The sequence below is a fragment of the Papio anubis genome, chromosome 20, assembly GCF_008728515.1.
Source record: "Papio anubis isolate 15944 chromosome 20, Panubis1.0, whole genome shotgun sequence".
NCBI classification, from domain to species: Eukaryota; Metazoa; Chordata; class Mammalia; order Primates; family Cercopithecidae; genus Papio; species Papio anubis.
The window spans coordinates 47,440,913-47,460,511 of record NC_044995.1 but is presented as its reverse complement, the minus strand read 5'-3'; the positions used below and the strand labels follow the sequence as shown (position 1 = coordinate 47,460,511).

At 55.8% G+C, this 19,599-nt stretch overlaps 1 protein-coding gene across 2 annotated transcripts in view; it reads right to left on the bottom strand.

Annotated features, from left to right (window-relative positions):
- MAP2K2 (mitogen-activated protein kinase kinase 2) overlaps nucleotides 1–19,319 on the bottom strand; it is a 36,056-nt gene extending 16,737 nt beyond the window's left edge. The window contains exons 1-3 of one of the 2 annotated variants that reach the window (XM_021930544.2): nucleotides 18,916–19,319; nucleotides 12,027–12,237; nucleotides 3,591–3,737 (exon numbers count right to left, since the gene is read on the bottom strand). In XM_021930544.2, the coding sequence (XP_021786236.2) occupies nucleotides 3,591–3,737; nucleotides 12,027–12,237; nucleotides 18,916–19,007 (450 nt within the window). In that variant the 5' untranslated portion in view covers nucleotides 19,008–19,319. The remainder of the gene's footprint in view (nucleotides 1–3,590; nucleotides 3,738–12,026; nucleotides 12,238–18,915) is intronic. The other variant, XM_031660108.1, reaches the window with a different exon arrangement.
- Between the last annotated feature and the right edge of the window lie 280 nt (nucleotides 19,320–19,599).

Sequence of the window (19,599 nt, the reverse complement as noted above, 5' to 3'; positions counted from 1 at the left end):
CCATTTTATATAAATACATGACTGGGCACGGTGGCTCACCCCTGTAATCCCAGCACTTTGGGAGGCTGAAGTGGGAGAATCATTTGAGCCCAGGAGTTCAAGATCAGCCTGGGCAACATAGTGAGATCCCATATCTACAAAAAACTTAAAAAACTACCTGAGCGTGCTGGCGCACCTGTAGTCCCAGCTCCTTGGAAGGCTGAGGCAGGAGGATCGCTTGAGCCCAAGAGGTGCAGGCTGCAGTGAGCTAGGATCATGCCACTGCACTCCAGCCTGGGTGACAGAGAGAGACCTTGTACCCCCCTACTCCCCAAATAAAAGAAAATAAAGAAGACACAGAAATATGGGGCAATTGCATAGAAATACAGGGAAATGGCCGCAGGACACGGATGCAACACCCCATGCGTGCCAGGTGCCATCCTGGGGAGAGCTCACATAGTCCTCACCCCAGCAGGGACTACCGCCTCCCTCGGCTTCACAGCAGAAGCAGCAAGAGTCCTGTCCTGAACTCGTGGTGAGAGTGAGCAGTGGGGCCGAGACCTCATCTGGACGCCCATCCTCAGCCCTGGTGCTAAGCTGCCTCTTTGCCTCACTGGGGTGGCCTGGAAGGGAATGAATCAGGTGCTGGGCAGGCCCTGCCGTGGAAACCTATGGGCACATGGGTGAATTCCGAGGGCACCGTTCAGCATGGAGAGGATTCACAGGGCCGGCGAGGGTGGCAGGGATGGCCCCCTTGGATGGCTTTACTTCCTAGGATGCTGCCCTGTCAGGGCTCACCTGATGCTTTAAAATCAACATGTTCCACATTGTTTTTTTTAGTTCTTTTTTCTTTTTTTTTTGAGACGGAATCTCACTCTGTCGCCCAGGCTGGAGTGCAGTGGCGCCATCTTGGCTCACTGCAAGCTCCGCCTCCCGGGTTCACGCCATTCTCCTGCCTCAGCCTCCCGAGTAGCTGGGACTACAGGCGCCCGCCACCTCGCCCGGCTAATTTTTTTTGTATTTTTTTTTTTAGTAGACACGGGGTTTCACCGTGTTAGCCAGGATGGTCTCGATCTCCTGACCTCGTGATCCACCCGCCTCAGCCTCCCAAAGTGCTGGGATGACAGGCGTGAGCCACCGCGCCTGGCCGACGTTTTTTTTGAGACAGTCTTGCTCTGTCGCCCAGGCTGGAGTGCAGTGGCGCCATCAGCTCACGGCAAGCTCCTCCTCCAGCGTTCAACCGACTCTTGTCCTGAGTAGCTGGGATTACAGGCGTGCACACCACACCTGGCTAATTTCTGTACTTTCGTAGAGACGGGGCTTCACTACGTTGCCCAGGCTACTCTTGGACTCCTGAGCTTAAGTGATTCACCCACCTCAGCCTCCTAAAGTGCTGGGATTATAGGCGTGGGCCACATTTTTTTTTTTTTTTTTGAGATGGAGCCTCACTCTGTTGTTGGAGTACAGTGGCGCGATCTCGGCTCACTGCAACCTCTGCCTCCCAGATTCAAGCGATTCTCCTGCCTCAGCCTCCTGAGTAGCTGGGATTACAGGCACTCGCCACCGTGCCTGGCTAATTTTTACATTTTTAGTAGAGACGGGGTTTCACCATGTTCGCCAGGCTTTTGAACTCCTGACCTCAGGTGATCCTCCCACCTCGGCCTCCTAAAGTGCTGGGATTACCAGTGTGAGCCACCATCCCTGGCTAGACAAACTTGGAACTTTTAAAGAATGCACCCCATAAACACAGACAGCATGGCCTGTGTCTCCCTCTTGCAGCTTGGTGCTCTGTGTGGTGTCCCCTGGGGTGCCAGCACCCACTCGGAACCCCCATTTTAAATTCACCAAGAACAGAGGTTGAGGGAGGGTTGCCATGCTCTCCCGTTTCCGCATGGGAAGCAGGGGTCTTGAGAGCTGAGTCAGCCACATGAGGGGAGGACGGAACTCCTGAGTAGAGCGGGTGCCTGCTGGGCGCGAGGAGCGGGAAGACGAGGAAGACGAGGAGGAATGGGGAGCACCACATGACAGAGGGGCCACCTCAGACCACAAAGCACTTCCTCATCCTTTCCTCGCCCTTTGATGCTGCCGGCACCGTGACTCTGCGAGCAGCGGGGCAGACGCCAGGTCTCCCTTGCTGGCGGGAAAGGGGTTCCAAGGCGGGTGCCGCCTTGCCCGAGTCACATGGCTATGTGGGGGCCTTGCTCAAATTCACTTCCTGCCTTTATTACAAAATTGTCAAAGGGGATCGCACGTTTGCAGGGTGTCACCCAAGCATTCTGGTTTTGCAAAGGATGCCGTGTGGCGGGCAGTCTGATACCTGACGAGCTCGGTGTAGCGGGGTTGGCAGCGTTTCCTCCGGGGTTTTGAGCTCTGGCCACTTCTCCTTTTGTTCCACCCAATCTTACCCACTTCTGAGCTTCAAGGCCAGACAGTCTTAACAAAGGGGCACGTCGGAGTCCATGGAGGGGGTGCCTGTGCCCCACCCTAGAGACTGTGATCCCACAGATCTGAGCTGGGGGAGGCACAGACCCGCCATGACAAGCTCAGACTGCCACACCTTCCTGAGAAGGCCATTTAAAAACGGTCATCAGCTTAGTTTTGTTTTGAGACAGCGTCTCGCTCTGCTGCCCAGGCTGGAGTGTAGCGGCATGACCAAAGCTCACCGTAGCCTCAACCTCCCGGGCTCAAGGGAGCTTCCTGCCTCAGCCTCTCATGTAGCTGGCGCTACTTTTATCCCCATTTTTAAATGTTGTTAAAAATCTTAAAACAGGCACGTGCCACCAAACTCACTTAATATTTTCAATTATAGAGATGGTTTCTCACTCTGTCGCCCAGGCTGGTCTCGAACTCCTGGGCTTAAAAGATCCTGATTACAGGCATGAGCCACCGTGCCCGGCCTGATAATGATAAATTTTTAATCGCATCTGCCCTGGAACCCAGCAATTCCCTCACACGGTTTAACCTCACAGGTTTGCCTGCGAGTCAGTACCTTGTTACTTGAGATGGGGCAGAGACTGGAAACAACCTACGTGACCCCCAAAACGGGAGTGTTTTCCCTCTCTGCTGTCCTAACGATACCCGGGATACAGCAAGAGAAAAAGCAAAGCCGGGAGGAAGGCATGAGTGCTTAAAAAACAAAATCATTGGCCGGGCGCGGCGGCTCATGCCTGTCATCCCAGCACTTTGGGAGGTCGAGGCAGGAGGATCACTTGAGGTCAGGAGTTTGAGACCAGCCTGGCCAACATGGTGAAACCCTGTCTCTACTAAAAATACAAAAATTAGCCGGCGTGGTGGTGGGCACCTGTAATCCCAGCGGCTCGGGAGGCTGAGTCAGGAGAATGGCTTGAACCTGGGAGGTGGGGTTGCAGTGAGCCGAGATTGCGGCACTACTAGACTCCAGCCCGGGCGACACAGTGAGACTGCCTCTCAAAAAACACAAAAAGAAAACAAAACAAAACCAAAGCATCTATATACACAGCTGTATGGCATCCCCTGGAAGCCGGCGCACTGCTGCCTCCGAGGAAAGGGGCCGTGAGGGGGAGCCTTCCTTCTCCCCAACATGCTCTATTCCAGGGAGGCCCTGCCCCTGCCTCTGTCCCGGATGCACTCACCATGTGCTCCATGCAGATGCTGATCTCCCCGTCGCTGTAGAAGGCCCCATAGAAGCCCACGATGTACGGCGAGTTGCACTCATGCAGGACCTGCAGCTCGCGGATGATCTGGTTCCGGATGGCCGGCTTGATCTCAAGGTGGATCAGCTGCCGGGGAGAGGGGGGAGACCAGCTTGGGGGCGCCCGAAAATGGGATGAGGACATTTGGGGCCTCTGCTCTGCAGGCGTTCACAACAGTGGTCAAGACCAACTCAGCCCCCGCTCCGCAATTCCACCCCTAGATGTTCGCCTAGGAGAAGTGGACACGTGCGTCCGCACAGAAACGTGTCCACAAGCGCTCATACCACCATGATTCACAGCAGGCAAGGGTGGAAAGAGCCCAGGCGCCCACCCAGGGCAGAGCAGGCCAACCCAGCGCAGCCCATCCCCCACCGAAACAGGACTCAGCCGTAAAAAGGAACCAGGCCTTGACCCCGGCCACAGCGTGGATGGACCCTGAGGGTGTCACACTTAGTGCGAGATGCCAGACACAAAAGGCCACACAGTATGTGATCCCATTTCTATGAACTGTCCAGGACAGACTGATCCAGGGACAGGAAGGGGATGCATGGGTGCCAGGGGCTGGAGGAGGGGATGGGGGTGACTGCTGATGAGGACAGAGTTCTTTCTGGGGTGATGGAATACTGTAAAATTGACTGTGATGATGAGGACAATGTCATGAATATACTACAATCCACTGAGTCACACACTTTCAAAGGGGACGCTGTAAGGTATGTGAATTACACCTCAATAAACCTGTTTTCAAAAAAGACCAGCGAAGCAAATACTTAATTCCCACTCAGTTGTAGTGGGAGCTGTGTGAAAGCGTTTTTCCCCGTCACACCAGACTTTGACAAAGTGCTCACCTTTCCCAGGAGGGAGGCAGGGCAATGGCTCCCCTCCAGCCCTCTCCCTGCTTGGGGTGGGTCTATCTCGAGCCCCTTCCCACCCTCAAGCTGGAGACACCCCGTGGAGACGTTAGGCACACAGAGCCGCGGACGCCCCTGAGGATTCTCCCTCTCCTTCCACCCAAGTTCAAGATGGCAGGGGAAATCTTCATCAAATTGACCCTGGTGCCACTTTAAAAAGGCAAGAAGCCAAAGATCCACTCAAGAGGTCAGAAAGGAGCCTGGCGTGGTGGCTCACACCTGAAATCCCAGCACTCTGGGAGGCTGAGGTGGGTGGACTGCTTGAGGTCAGGGGTTTGAGACCAGCCTAACATGGTGAAACCCCGTCTCTACTAAAAATACAAAAAAATTGGCCAGGCGCAGTGGCTCACGCCTGTAATCCCAGCATTCTGGGAGGCCAAGGCAGGCGAATCACCAGGTTAGGAGTTTGCGACCAGCCTGGCCAACATGGTGAATTCCCATCTCTACTAAAAATACAAAAAATTAGTCAGGCACCTGTAATCCCAGCTACTCAGGAGGTTGAGGCAGGAGAATCACTTGAACTCAGGAGACAGAGTGAGATTCCATCTCAAAAAAAAAAAAAAAAAAAGGTGCAGAAAGGACATCAGATAAAACACCACGAGCAACCCCTAACCCCATGGACAAGCCCCAGGAGCGGCAGGACCCCCCACATGGCAAGGAGCAGCCTAAGGCTTTGGGCCAGCGCTCTGGAGAATCAGAGCGTCCCGCTCCAGCCGCTGCAATAAGACAAGAAAAAGTCATGGTTTCCACTCATCCGCCACGGAGGCAAAGCCAGGCCCAGGTGTGCAGTCAGTGAAGAAACAGCCACGGACTGAGACGGAGACGGCTCCTTCCTGGAGGAGACCCGGGCTCAGGACGGGAACAGGAACGGGTCAGACCACCTCGACGTGGCAAAAATGCCAAGGAGAAGCAATCCGGGTGCCCGGGGAGCAGAAACAAGGAGGTGATGACCGGTGTCAAATTCCTGGATGGCGATGCTAAGCCACCGCGGAGGAGGAGATGTGGAGGGTGTCCGAGCAGAGGGACAAAGAGCCACCGCCGCATGCAACGGAGGGTATTTAGCTGGAGTTCTACAAACTGGGGCGGCGATATTTGACCGCGGCTACAGCATGGGCATGCAAGCCCTGTTCCAGGCCCGTGATCCTGAAAAAGCGGCGGCTGGCCGTGGCCTGCCTGTAATCCCAGTGATCTTGGGATGCCTGGCGACGGCGATCGTTTGCACAGGGGAGGATCGAGACCCGACTTATTAATACGTAAGCGGAAACCTCATTCTTACCTTAAAAATACAAGAGAAAATTAGGCCGGGCATAATACCGTAGTCCTGTTTCTACCGAGGGCTGAGGCAGAGGGTCGGCGTGGAACTGGTGCAGTGCTGGAGTGCCTGGCAGGAGCCAAGATCGCTGCACTGCACTCCCAGCCTGGGCATGGGAGCAAGACCTGGCCTCAAAAAAAAAAAGAAAAAAAAAGAAAGTGCCGGTAGGGACTCCAGGGCATGGCGCCCAGCTCCCCCACCCAGCCAGCCTCAGGCAGAGGGTGTCCCACCTTGACTGCAGCCCTGGCACCGCCTGCCCCTGTAGCTCTGGCTTCTCCCCTCAGGCCAGACTGCAGAGTCCAGCTCCAGACAGGGGCCCCTGGGCTACTCCACTCCCTCATGGTGACTCCACAGGCCCCAGGGCCACCCCAGCACCCTAGGATGCTCTCCCCTACAGCCAGGCTGTATCTGAGAGGTGCCGGTGCCCACTCCCATTCCACAAGGGCCCGGTACTGAAGCTTGGATGTTCACATGGAGGTTGGGAGATTTACTCGAAAAGGCCACATTTGGGCCGGGTGCAGTGGCTCACGCCTGTAATCCCAGCACTTTGGGAGGCCGAGGCAGGCAGATCACGAGGTCAGAAGATTGAGACCACGGTGAAACCCCGTCTCAACTAAAAATACAAAAAATTAGCAGCATGGTGGCAGGTGCCTGTAGTCCCAGCTACTCAGGAGGCTGAGGCAGGAGAATGGCGTGAACCCGGGAGGCGGAGCCTGCAGTGAGCCAAGACTGCGCCACTGCACTCCAGCCTGGGGGACAGAGCCAGACTCTGTCTCAAAAAAAAAAAAAAAAAAAAAAAAGAAAGGTCCCTGTGTGGTGGCTCACGCCTGTAATCTCAGCACTTTGGGAGGCCAAGGTGGGAGGATCATGAGGTCAGGAGATCGAGACCATCCTGGCTAACACGGTGAAACCCCGTCTCTACTAAAAGTACAAAACATTAGACCGGCGAGGTGGCGGGCACCTGTAGTCCCAGCTACTCGGGAGGCTGAGGCAGGAGAATGGCGTGAACCCAAGAGGCAGAGATTGCAGTGAACCGAGATCGCGCCACTGCACTCCAGCCTGGGCAACAGTGCAAGACTCCGTCTCAAAAAAAAAAAAAAAAAAGAAAGAAAAGGCCACGTTTGTTTTCACACCAAGCCCTTGAAGCTTGGTGCATGTTTTCCACGTTCAGCACATCCGGACTGACTGCATTGTAAGAGCCCAGTAGCCACATCTGACCCGGGGCTGCTGTCTTGGACGGCTCAGCTCCTGACCAAAAACTTCAAAGGAGCCATAGATGGGTGACAAGAAGCAGGAAAGAGCGCGTGTTTGGCTGGCCGTCACAAGCCGTGATTGAGGAGAGGAAGTGGCGGACAGGCACTGGGAGGGATCCCAGAGGCCTTGGAACCCAGGAGCCCCTAACGTGAAATGAGGCCATCGGAAGTGACAGGCCTTCTGGAAGGCTGTAGTAAGTAGCAGATGTGCGGGAGGCCGGTCTGCACAGGGCGGCTGCAGAGTGATCTCAGTTTTAATGGTTCTGTAATACCTGGGGCCTGTCGAGCAAGCATTCCAGATGAACAGGCAGCCACCACTGAGGGTGTGCGAGGGGAAAGGAAGACAGACAGGCAGGGAGGGGGCGTTCCTGAGCACCTGCACCCTCTGAAGTTCACCCTGACAACCCCGGGGGACGGGTGGGCTGTCCCGCTCCTGCTGACTGAGCAAGCCCAGGTTCGGAGCCTCGGAGCCATGTTCCCAGTGGCATTAGCTGCTAAGTCAGGATGGGGGCTGCCTCGGGGAACACTGCAGCCCGTATTCTTTCCAGGACACCACAGCCCAGGCCCTGCCAGCTCTAATAGCTGATTAAATGCGGGTGGTGTCAGGGTGTTAAAACTGAATGCCAGACCTGGCTCGGAGGTGGAGACGGTTTCTACAGAAGAATGAGGAATTTGGGCCGGGGTGGGGTTGGGCATTTGGAGTAGGAAAGGAGAGGAAAGAGCTTCACTGAGTGTCCGCGAGAGCCGGAGTGGGACGAGGATCAGGCTGCCGCCCCGCAGGCCTGGGTCTGGAATAAGCTCAGCAATATCGTAAATCATGGATCAGAAACTGACAGCTCCAGAGCTTGATGTAGCCCACAGTCACGTGTGGCCCACACTGCGCTTCCAAACATTCTGAATTAGCTGTTGTAAAAATCGGAACAGAGCCCGATGCAGTGGCTCACATCTGTAATTCCAGTGCTTTGGGAGGCTGAGGCGGGAGGATCGCTTCAGGCCAGGAGTTCAACACTGGGCAACATGGCAAGCCTTCCTCTCTACAAGAGATTTTAAAATGAACACACAGGATGGGAGTGGTGGCCAGCTAGGGGACGTGCAATGGATTCCGGAGGCTATGCCCTGGCAGCTGCTCCCAAGTCCAAGAGAGTTCAAATCCAATTCGGTCACTGACCCCACTCAGCCTCGGTTTTTTTAACTGCAAAACGGGGCTGATGCTCAATTTCAATGAGAACATGCGTCAAAGGTGTTGGCAGTGGCTTCGCTCAGGTCACCACTTGTGAGACAGCAGCTGGTACTGTGAGGTGGCCTTGGGCAGGCCGTGTGACCGCCACCCTGGAAGTGAGCTACGGCAGAGTGGAGGAACTCGGAAGCGAGAACCAACCAACCCACCTCTGCTACGAGCACGGGCAACTCAAAGAAGCCCCACATGCGTAACAAGCAGCAAGTTCTTCACCTGTCTCCCCGGCCCAGGGAATGCAGGGAATGCAGGGGTGCCGCTCCAATGGGAGGGGGTCAGAGGCCACCGTCAGGCCAAGAAGACACTCACAAGCCAGCATGACCTTAAACACCGAGACTGGGCCAGGCGCAGTGGCTCACGCCTGTAATCCCAACAATCTGGGAGGCCAAGACGGGTGGAATCCTTGAGGTCGGGAGTTCGAGACCAGCCTGGCCAACATGGTGAAACCTCGTCTCTACTAAAAATACAAAAAGTAGCTGGGCATAGTGGTGGGCACCTGTAATCCCAGCTACTCAGGAGGCTGAGGCAGGAGAATCGCTTGAACCTGTGAGGTGGAGGTTGCAGTGAGCCGAGATCACGCCACTGCACTCCAGTCTGGGTGACAGAGCGAGACTCTGTCTCAAAAAAATAAATAAATAAAATTAAAAATAAGTAAATAAATAAGATGAGATGAAAGGAGCCCTCGCAGCCCCACCTGCATAGCAGCCAGAGCCGCTGAGCCCGTGCGCTCAACGCATCCTCTCCCACCCCCGAGTCTGCAGGCGCTTAAAAGAAAACCTAATTTTGAAAGAATTATAGAAGCACAGGAAGTTGCAAAAATAGTACCGACAGTCCTGTGTGCCCTTTCCCCGCCTTCCCCAAGGTGAATGACAGCTTCATGACGGAAGGACAGAACCAAACCCTAGAGCCGACGCTGGGACGTCCCCATGCACCAGACCACAGAGCCTGCCCAGCCACGCCTGCCCTCAGGTTTAAAGGCCCCGACCTCCCTTTCCCGGCTGCGGTAAAGCTGCAGGTGAGCCCGTCTTCACCTGTGCCTGTCAGCAGGAGCAGGAGCTGCTGATGCAGCAAGCACTGGGTTCATGTCCACTGCCCAGCCCATCAGGGACCACTGGAGGCTCCCTGAGAAGCCCGAGGGTCCCTGGCACACACGGGGACTGGCACTCTGTCTCAAGGCCCTGCTGTGGCTCTGTCAACCACAAGCTTGTTTTTTTCCTCCCGGTGCTTCGGGCGGAGGCGGACCTGAGCTTTCCAAGGCTGCTCTGGTTTGGAAGAGGCTGCCTGCAGTACGGGGACAGAAATAGCAAGTCCGCGGCTGCAGACTTCAGGAGGGAGGGAGGGCGGCACTCTAGAGGCCAGAAGACAGAGCTGCAGAGCTAAATCCCCGCAGGAGCTGAGCCACTGCTCCCGAGGAAGGCAGGGCCCCCCAGCAATGCTGCCACCTGCGCGGACCCACAGGACCGGGTGCGGTCAGGTTCCCCCAGTTTGGGGGACTACAGGATGGTGGGCTTCCAGGAAGAGGCAGCATTCTATGTCTGCAGGAACACAGGTGAGGAGCTGAACGCCCCGTCAACACTAAGTCCTCTGCTTATGTGTTTAAGAGCCACTGTCCCCGAGTGGTCACAACCTCCCTGTATCCCCTGGGCACTCTTCTCAAACACAGAGCAGAGGCTGCATCACGGCCCAGGAGCCCGGGATGACTAAGCTCGGGGGCTGTCAGCGCCAGGGCTTGCAAATTCTCAAAGAGTGGGGTGACAGTCAGCTTTATGCGTCTCCTGGGTGAGACCACGGTGCCCCGTCGTCAAACGCCAGTCTAGAGGTTGCTGGGAAGGTACGTTTTTAAGATGTGATTAACCTGTAAATCGGCAGACTCTGAGCAAAGCAGATTACTCCTCCCCAGAGAGGGTGAGTCTCAGCCAATCAGTTGAAGGCCTTCAGGGAAAAGCCTGCCCAGGCGCGGTGGCTCGTGCCTTGTAATCCCAGCACTTTGGGAGGCCGAGGCAAGAGGATCACTTGAGGTCAGGAGTTCGAGACCAGCCTGGCCAACACAGTGAACCTCATCTCTACTAAAAAAACAAAAATTAACTGGGTGTGGTGGTGCACACCTGTGATCCCAGCTACTCAGGAGGCTGAGGCAGGAGAATCCCTTGAACCCAGGAGGTGGAGGTTGCAGTAAGCCAAGGAAAAAAAAAAAAAAAAAGAAAGAATATAGGTCAAGCACGGTGGCTCATGCCTGTAATCCCAGCACTTTGGGAGGCCGAGGCGGGTGGATCGCCTGAGCTCAGTTCGAGACCAGCCTGGGCAACAAACCAAGACCCCATCTCTACAAAAAATAAAAAAATTAGCCAGGCCTGGTGTTCCCTTTAGTCCTGGCTACTTGGGAGGCTGAGGCAGGAGGATCACTTGAGCCCAGGAGTCTAAGACCAGCTTGGGCAACATAGTGAGACTCTGTCTCTACAAAACAAACAAACAATTAGCCGGGCGTGCACCTGTGGCCCCAGCTACTCTCAGGATGCTGAGGTGGGAGGATCGCTTGAGCCTAGGAGGCGGAGTCTGCAGTCAGCTATGATCGCACCACTGCACTCTAGCCTGGGTGACAGAGGGAGACCCTGTCTTGGGAAAAAAAGAGAAAAAAAAAACAACAAAAAAAAACACGCCCAAGGCCCCCGAGGAGGAGGGCCTGGATCTCAGCCGCAGCGTCAGCTGTTCCGTGGGGCTCTGGTCAGTCCTGCAGATTTCAGACCCACCAGCCCAGGGACTGTGTAAGCCAATTCCTTAGAATAAATCTCTCTCTACACATACAGTCAAGTATCGTTAAGGACGGGGATACACTGAGAAATCCCTCACTGGGCGAGGTCGTTACTGTGTGAACACCGGAAAGCCCATTCTACACCCAGGCTCTTGTACTCTGTACGTGCGGTGCTGATAAGCATCTGTTTATCTAAATATAGAGAACCGAGGTGGGCGGATCACCTGGGGTCAGGAGTTCCAGACCAGCCTGGCCAACACGGTGACACTCCGCCTCTACTAAAAACACAAAAAAGTTAGCTGGGCACGGTGGTGTCCGTCTGTCATCCCAGCTACTTGGGAGGCTGAGGCAAGAGAATCCTTGAACCCAGGAGGTGGAGATTGCAGTGAGCCAAGATCATGCCATTGCACTCCAGCCTGGATGACAGAGTGAGACTCTGTCTCAAAAATAAATAAATAAATAAAAATAAACATACAGAAGGCACAGTAAAGACATGGCCCGATCATCTTACGTCACCACCGCTGCATAGGCCGTCTGTCATTGGCTGAGCCATCGCCATGAGGTGCGTGGCTGTACACACAGGCGCAAACGCACACACGCTTCATCGCTTGTTTCTCTGGAGAACCGTAACACATTCATATTCCTGAAATCCACACTTGTTAGCTTTCTGGGAATGTGGATTTCAAGTGCCCTCCTGGGCAGAAGGTAGCCACCGGAGGGCACAGCTGTGTGTGGCTGGCACCGCTCCCATTTGCCCAGAAGCTGGGCCCTTTCTCAGGACCTAGAGTCCCTGCTGGGGATGAGGAACGGAGCCTGGAGCTAATCAGAATGCAGAGACCCGGCTGCCTTCCCAACCTCCCTCCTGTTTCCAGGGGGAACCTTCCCCACCACTCCCCGACCTCCGACCCCGCAGCGCTCACCTTCCTGGCCATGATGAGGCCCGAGGGTCTGTGCTGGACTTTGGTGACCACCCCGCCATTGCCCGCGCCCAGCTCTGAGATCCTTTCGAAGTCATCGTCTTTGAGTTCGCCGACCTTGGCTTTCTGGGTGAGAAAGGCTTCCAGACGCTTCTTCTGCTGCTCGTCAAGTTCCAGCTCCTCCAGCTTCTTCTGCAGGTCCACCAGGTTTGCCCTGCAGAGACCCCCAGGGCAGGGGTTAGCTACCTAGGGAGAGTCTACCTTTCCACCTGGCCGTTTACCGCGTGGCCGTGGCGCGCCGGCCCCCAGAAGGACACAGACTGGATTCCTGCACTTCAGGGGTTTGTGGTGTAGAAGGAAAGAAGGATCCATGCTGTGTACACCCAGCAGACACACCAATGACCAGAATCCAGGGCGGCTCCCCGGGAACTGAGGATGCTGCCTTGATCCCGTCTCAGCAAGTCTAGCAGACCTCAGGATCTCGAGGATAAGCCGCAGCTCAAAGGCCTCCATCTGCTTTTTCTTTTTCTTTTTTTGTGAGACAGAGTTTCCCTCTGTTGCTCAGACTGGAATGCAATGGTGCGATCTCGGCTCCCTGCAACCTCCGCCTCCCGGGTTCGAGAGATTCTCCTGCCTCAGTCTCCCAAGTAGCTGAGATTACGGGCGCTTGCCACCATGCCTGGCTAATTTTGTATTTTCAGTAGAGACGGGGTTTCACCATGTTGGTCAGGCTGGCCTCCAACTCCTGACATTAAGTGATCCGCCCGCCTCAGCCTCTCAAAGTGCTGGGATTACAGGCGTGAGCCACCGCACCCAGCTGGGAGGCCTCCTTCCTAAGGCACAAGCTCCGGACCATGTCGGGAGGACACGAGGGAGGGATCAGGTGAACGGAGCCCAAGCCAGGATGCCTGTCTTTGCAGGAGATAGAGGAACAAGGGTTCTGAGCACAGTACGAGAACCAAGAGCGGAAGGCAGAAGGCTCAGTACAAAACCTGCATCAGGCAGGCACGGTGGTGCACGTTTACAATCCCAGCCACTTGGGAGGCTGAGGCACGAGAACTGCTTGAACCCGGGAGGCGGAAGCTGCAGTGAACTGAGATCTTGCCACTGCACTCCAGCCTGGGTACCAGAGGGAGACTCTGTCTCAAAACAAAACAAACCAAAAAACCAAAAAACAAGCATGACGAGCCTGGGCAACAAAGTGAGACCTACAGTCGAGCACGGTGGCTTAGGCCTGTAGTTCCAGTTACTCAGGAGGCTGAGGTGGGAGGATCACATGAGCCCAGGAGGTTGAGGCTGCAGTGAGCCATGATCATGACAATGCACTCCAGCCTGGGCAACAGAGCAAGACCTTGTTTCTACACAATAAAAAAATTTTAAAAAATTTAAACAAGCATGTACATTGCACTTTATTGGGTGATTCCAAGAATTTTCGACAGTAAGCTATTTTCACAAATGCCTCGACTCGGAACCAGATCCTGGAGTAACAGACAACTTCTCTGTAACAGACAATTGAGCCCAATGCACACAAGAACCAAGTGCTGTGCAAAAGAAATGGAACGTAAGCCATGTGTACAAATTAAAATCTTCTAGTACCCATGTTTAAAAAGAACAGGTGAACTGATCTCATTTATTTAGAGACATGGTCTTGCTCTGTCTCCCAGGCTGGGGTGCAGTGGCAAGATTATAGCTCAGTGCAGCCTCCAACTCCTGTCCTCAAGTGATCCTCCCACCTCAGCCTTCCTAGTAGCTAGGATCACAGGTGTGAGCCATCATGTCTGGCTATTTTGAATTAATTTTTATTTATTTATTTTTTTTGAGACAGAGTCTCACTCTGTCACCCAGGCTGGAGTGCAGTGGTGCGATCTTGGCTCACTGCAACCTATGCCTCCCAGGTTCACGCCACTCTTCTGCCTCAGCCTCCCAAGTAGCTGAATATAAGCACCTGCCACCAAGCCCAGCTAATTTTTGTATTTTTAGTAGAAACAAGGTTTCACCATGTTGGTCACACTGGTCTTGAACTCCTGGGCTCAAGTGATCTGCCCACCTCAGCCTCCCAAAGTGCTGGGATTACAGGCGTGAGCCACTACACCTGGCTGAAATTATTTTTTTTATTTTTTTTATTTTTTATTTTTGAGATGGAGTCTCGCTCTGTCGCCCAGGCTGGAGTGCAGTGGATGGATCTCTCGCCCGCTGCAAGCCCGCCTCCCGGGTTCACGCCATTCTCCTGCCTCCTAGCCTCCTCGGAGTAGCTGGGATCACAGGCCTCTCACCACCTTGCCCGGCTAGTTTTTGCAATTTTAGTAGAGACGGGTTTCTACCATGCCAGCTTGTGAAGGTCTCATCTCCTTGACTCCTGATCTGCCTCCGCCCCGCCTCCCAAAGTGCTGCTGGGATTACAGGCTTGAGCCACCGTGACTAATTTTAATAATATAATTTGATTTAACTCCTCCTCAAAATGTTACTTTACTCTACCATACAAACTAGCATGAAAATGAAATGAATGCTCTACATTGTTTCCATCTTAAGCCTTTGAAATCTACAACAGCATTATTGCATTATTGCGCCTATGCTCTTGTGGGTCTGGGCAATTCTCATTTTATGTGTTGCCTGTAGCCAGGGGCTACTCAACCAGGCAGTGCAGCTTTAAACGTCTCCCTGGAAGAGCAGGCCAACTCGAGAGGTCCCAGTTCCGGAAGGAGCTAAAGTCATGGTGGACAGCCATAGAGGGGACAGAAGCAGGGAATGAAGGCGTGGACGGCTCCTTCCATCTGGAACCTTCCAATCCCAAAGTTTGACCACTGTTTGCCTACAGCTGGAAGTGGCATAAGCCATGGGACACACAGGCCAGAAATGAGGTGATGGCGCTGGAGCTGGTGCTGCAAAGAGCTCGCCAGAAGGCAGGGGCCTGGGCACTGCTTCCTGGGCTGCACAAACACCATCTCATTCCATTCACACCATCTCATTCCATTTTCCCCATCGTCCCCGGAGGCCCAGGCAGGAGGGAACAGACTCACAGGGGTGGAGGAACCTGCCCCAGGTCACAACACCTGCCCTAGGTCAGGACAACTCCTGCTCATCTCAGTGTCCCCTAGGAGGGGAAACAGAGCCCTGGTAGGTGCTCACTGAGCAGCTGCTGAACAAGGACCCAGAAGCGGCAGGAATGGCGAGACCCTGGGAGTGGGACAGAAGGGGGGGGGACATGAATGAATGAATAACATGAATGAATAAATGAATATTTCTTTTTTTTGAGACAGAGCCTTGCTCTGTCGCCCAGGCTGGAGTGCAGTGGTGCGATCTCAGCTCACTGCAACCTCTGCCTCCTGGGTCCAAGCGATTCTCTTGCCTCAGCCTCCCAAGTAGCTGGGATTACAGGTGTACGCCACCACACCCAGCTAATTTTTTTTGGTATTTTTAATAGATACTGGGTTTCGCCATATTGGCCAGGTTGGTCTTGAACACCGGGCCTCAAGTAATCTACCCACCTTGGCCTCCCAAAGAGCTGGGATTACAGGCGTGAGCCACCGCACCTGGCCATGAATGAACACTTCTGACTGCACACTCGGAAGATCTCAAGTACTGCTCAAAACATTGAAAATGCATCCCGGAGTCAGCTGACTAATCCATCTGAAATTTGCTGGCAACCCAACTGTGGTTCTTAAACAAAACCAAACCTTGGCATCCCTACAGCCGGCTTCCTCTCCTGGGGGTAATCCTTCAAGGGATGGAAATCAAACCCCACACGGAAGAGAATGTGAAGGGCGAGTTCCGTGCGGAGAATGAGGAACAGGTCCCAGTGTCTGGCTGTGCCCGTGTTGACTTGCACACATTGGCATCAAGAGTCTTCTTCTGGCCGGGCGCGGTGGCTCAAGCCTGTAATCCCAGCACTTTGGGAGGCCGAGACGGGCGGATCACGAGGTCAGGAGATCGACCATCCTGGCCACACGGTGAAACCCCATCTCTACTAAAATTGGCAAAAAAACCTTAGCCATGCAGGTGGCGGGCGCCTCTGCAGTCCCAGCTACTCGAGGCTGAGGCAGGGAGACTGCATGACCTGGAGGCTGGAGCCGCAGTGTTTTGTAGATCCGCCACTGCACCCAGCCCAAGTGGACAGGAGCAAGTCCTAAAAAAAAAAAAAAAAGAGTCTTCTTCATCCAGGCTGGCAGGAAGGCTTCTGCCCCTGAAATGAGAGAGGCCACCAGACATGCCAAGCAGTCCTGAGCACTCTGGCTCCTGGAGGTCAGCACCCACAGGGTATTTGCACAAGGGCTCGGGACTGGGCCCTGCCTGCCTCCCCACTTAAGTGCCCCAGAAAGAACGGAAGTGCAGGGATCACCCTGGCATGACCCCACCAGTGTGTGCCCCCAACACCCAGTCCCTCCCCTCGGCCCTCCTGAGCAGTGCCATTCCCAAGCAGCACGTGCTGACCCCAACCCCAGCATGCCCCTTTCTCAGACCCCTTCGCCCAGGCCTCTGGTCTCCCTCCACCTCCTCAAAGCTTCTGCACTGCGTCAGCCCCTGGCTCCCAGTCCACCTGCCTGAATCTGCACCTCCGCTTCTCCCCCTGGATCCTCCTCTACCCTTCTCAAGCACTCCAGCCTCCTGTCTCCCTCACCACACTCCCAGCCTCCAGGACTCTGCCACACCAGGCACTGCCTGCATGCAGGAGATGTCCCCCCTCCCAGAGATGTGCCTAACCTGACGCCCCGGGACCCCCTGTCCTTCCTGATCCCCCCAGAACCCAACATGAGACCCCTAGGACCCCCTGCCCTGACCCCCTAGAATCCCCCAACATGACTTCTAGGCCCCCCCTGCTGACCCCCTCAGAATCCCCTTAATGTGACTCCCTCGAACCTCCTCTGCCCCCTGACCTCCCAGAACCCCACCCCCACCCACCGCACCCCCCAGACCCCCCTGGCCCCTGAAACCCTGCAAAACCCACCACGACCCCAGGACCCCCGCCCTGACCCCAGAATCCCCAACACGACCCTGTGGACCTTCTGCCATGGCCCCCTGCCCTGTACCTGACCTCCCAGGACCCTGCCTGAAACCCCTAGAACCTCACATACCCCTTTGACCTCTTTAACTCCTGACTCCCTAAACCTCACAACAAGCCCTCCTGAACCTCGCATTCTGACTCTACCAGATGACTTCCTAGAAACTTCATCCGAACCCCGGAACTCGGTCCTGACCTCCTGCGCCCTCTTGATCCCCAGACCTCGACCTCTCTTTTTGTCCTGATACCTCAGGACCTGCAATTTGATCCGCACCATTCCCTCTATCCTGACTCCTCTGGTCTCCCCGCACTGCATCCTGACTCTTGAGCCCCTCATCCCTTCCCTCTCTCTTCTTTTCTCCCTGGCTGTTCATGGACCTCCTCAGCTTCCATTCTTCCTTTGTTGACCTCTCTCTACTTCTAATTTTAGTTTTCCTCGGACCACCTTAATTCCTTTACATTTAGATTCTATTCCTTTATAGATTGTTCTCACTTCTCTAGGACCTCTCAGCCTGTTCTCCCCACCCAGGTGCTGCACTGTCAACTCGTGGCCCAGGGACCCTCCCACCCCATGTTTCCCCCATAGGGAATCCCTCATCCATCTCTCCCCCGAGGGACTCGCTTCACTATCATTTCACTGCACAGGACACCCCTCGCTTATCCTTCCCCCTACAGGTACCCACCGATACATCCTCTCCTCTCAGGAACCCCCTCGACCCCATCTCACAACTCAGGGGCCCTGCACCCCATCCTCTCTCTGCAAGGACATCTCCTTGGCCTGATCTCATGACTTAAGGACTCCAAACCCCATCTTTTCCCCAAAGGGATTTCCCCTCATTCCAATCTCATTACTCAGGGACCCCCCTATCTCCCTGATTTCACTATTCAGGGACCACACACCCCATTTCACTACTTAGAGATCCACCAGCATTCTGCTACTCAGAGCCTCCATGCCCTGTCTTTCCCCACAGGGACCTCCTTGGCCCAATCTCATTACTGAGGGACCCTACCCCATCTCAGTCTCATCACTCAGGGACCCCTCACCCCATCCTCTCCCCTCTGGAGCCCCCTTGCCCAAATTCCTTCCTCAGGGGCTGCTTAACCTCCCCTCACCCCATCCTCTCCTCTTGGGAACGCCCTGCACCCCGATTTCCCTACTCAGGGGCTCCCCTGACCCTCATCTCATGACTAAGGCAACCCTCACTCTGTCCTTTCCTCTTAGGAACCCTTCACCCTCATTTCACTACTCAGGGACCCCACACTCTGCTCTCTCCTCTTAAAGAGACCCCTCACCCCGATCTCACTGCTCATCCTGTTCTCTCCTTACTGACACCCCTCACTCCGATTTTCCTACTGAGGGACTCCGCTCACCCCAGCTTCACTTTTCAAAAGCCCCACACCCCATCTTCCGCACTGCAGGGACCTCCCCTCACTCAATCTCACTGCTGAGGGACCCTTGCCCCCATCCTCTCCTCTTAGAGACACCCTTCACCCCAACTTCACTACTCAGAGACTCCCCTTGTCCCAATTTCACTTTTCAGGAATCCCACACCCCATCTTTTCCACCACAACGACCTCCCCTCGCCCAATCTCACTGCTCAAAGATCCTCGTCCCATCACCGGCCCAGATCCCCCTGCCCTGTGCACCCTTCACCCCGTCCTCCAAGGGCCCCCTGCCCCGTCCTCCCCCGAAAGTTCCCTGAACCTCTCGCCCCATCCTCCTTCGAAGGCCCCCTGCATCCCTCGCCCTGTCCTCCCCTCGAGAACTCCCTGCCCCGTGCACCCCTCACCCCATCCTCCGTGACCCTCCTGCCTCCTGCACCCCTCGCGCCGTCCTTCCCCGAGGGCTCCCTGCACTGTGCATCCCGAGTCTCCGGCCGACCCCTGCCCACTCACTCGGAGGCGCCCTCGCTGGTAGGGGACGGGCCCTCGGCGATGGTAGGGTTGATGGTGAGCGCCGGCAGCACCGGCTTCCTCCGGGCCAGCATCGGGACTCCGCGGGCCGGCGGCGGCGGCGGCGCCTCTAGCCGGGGCCCATAGGGGGCGGGCCGGGAGCGATCGGCGCCTACGCGAGCCCGGGGCTGCGGCCGCGGCCTAGGCCGGCGTCGGGGCGGCCGAGGGCGGGCGGCGCTGCGGGCCTGGGCTGAGGGTAGCCGAAGGGCGCTGGGGCCGAGGCGCCGGAGCCGCCACCTCTGCCGAGGCCCGCGAGAGGCTGACGCCGCAGCCGGAGTCCAAGAGGCCGGGGGAGGGGAGGGGCGGCCACAAGATCGCGGACCGGCCTCTCGCGATAACAGGATCGGGAGCCGCGATGGACCCTACCCCAGGCCGGCGCGCCTGCGCAGAAGCCCAGGCCGCCTTTTGGAGGGGAAAGGGGCGGACACTGAGGCGAGGCGGTGCCCGGAGCGTGCGCACTCGCTTGCCTTCCCACGGCGCGTGTGCGCATGCGCCTGGGGCACGAGGCGCGGGCGCAGGGGAGGAGACGGATGGATGAGGGCGGGGGGGTTGATGGTCTTGCACAGGTGGGCAGGGAGCCAGACTCCTGAGAGCCTGTGGTGCCCCAGGCTGGGGCTGAGACAACCC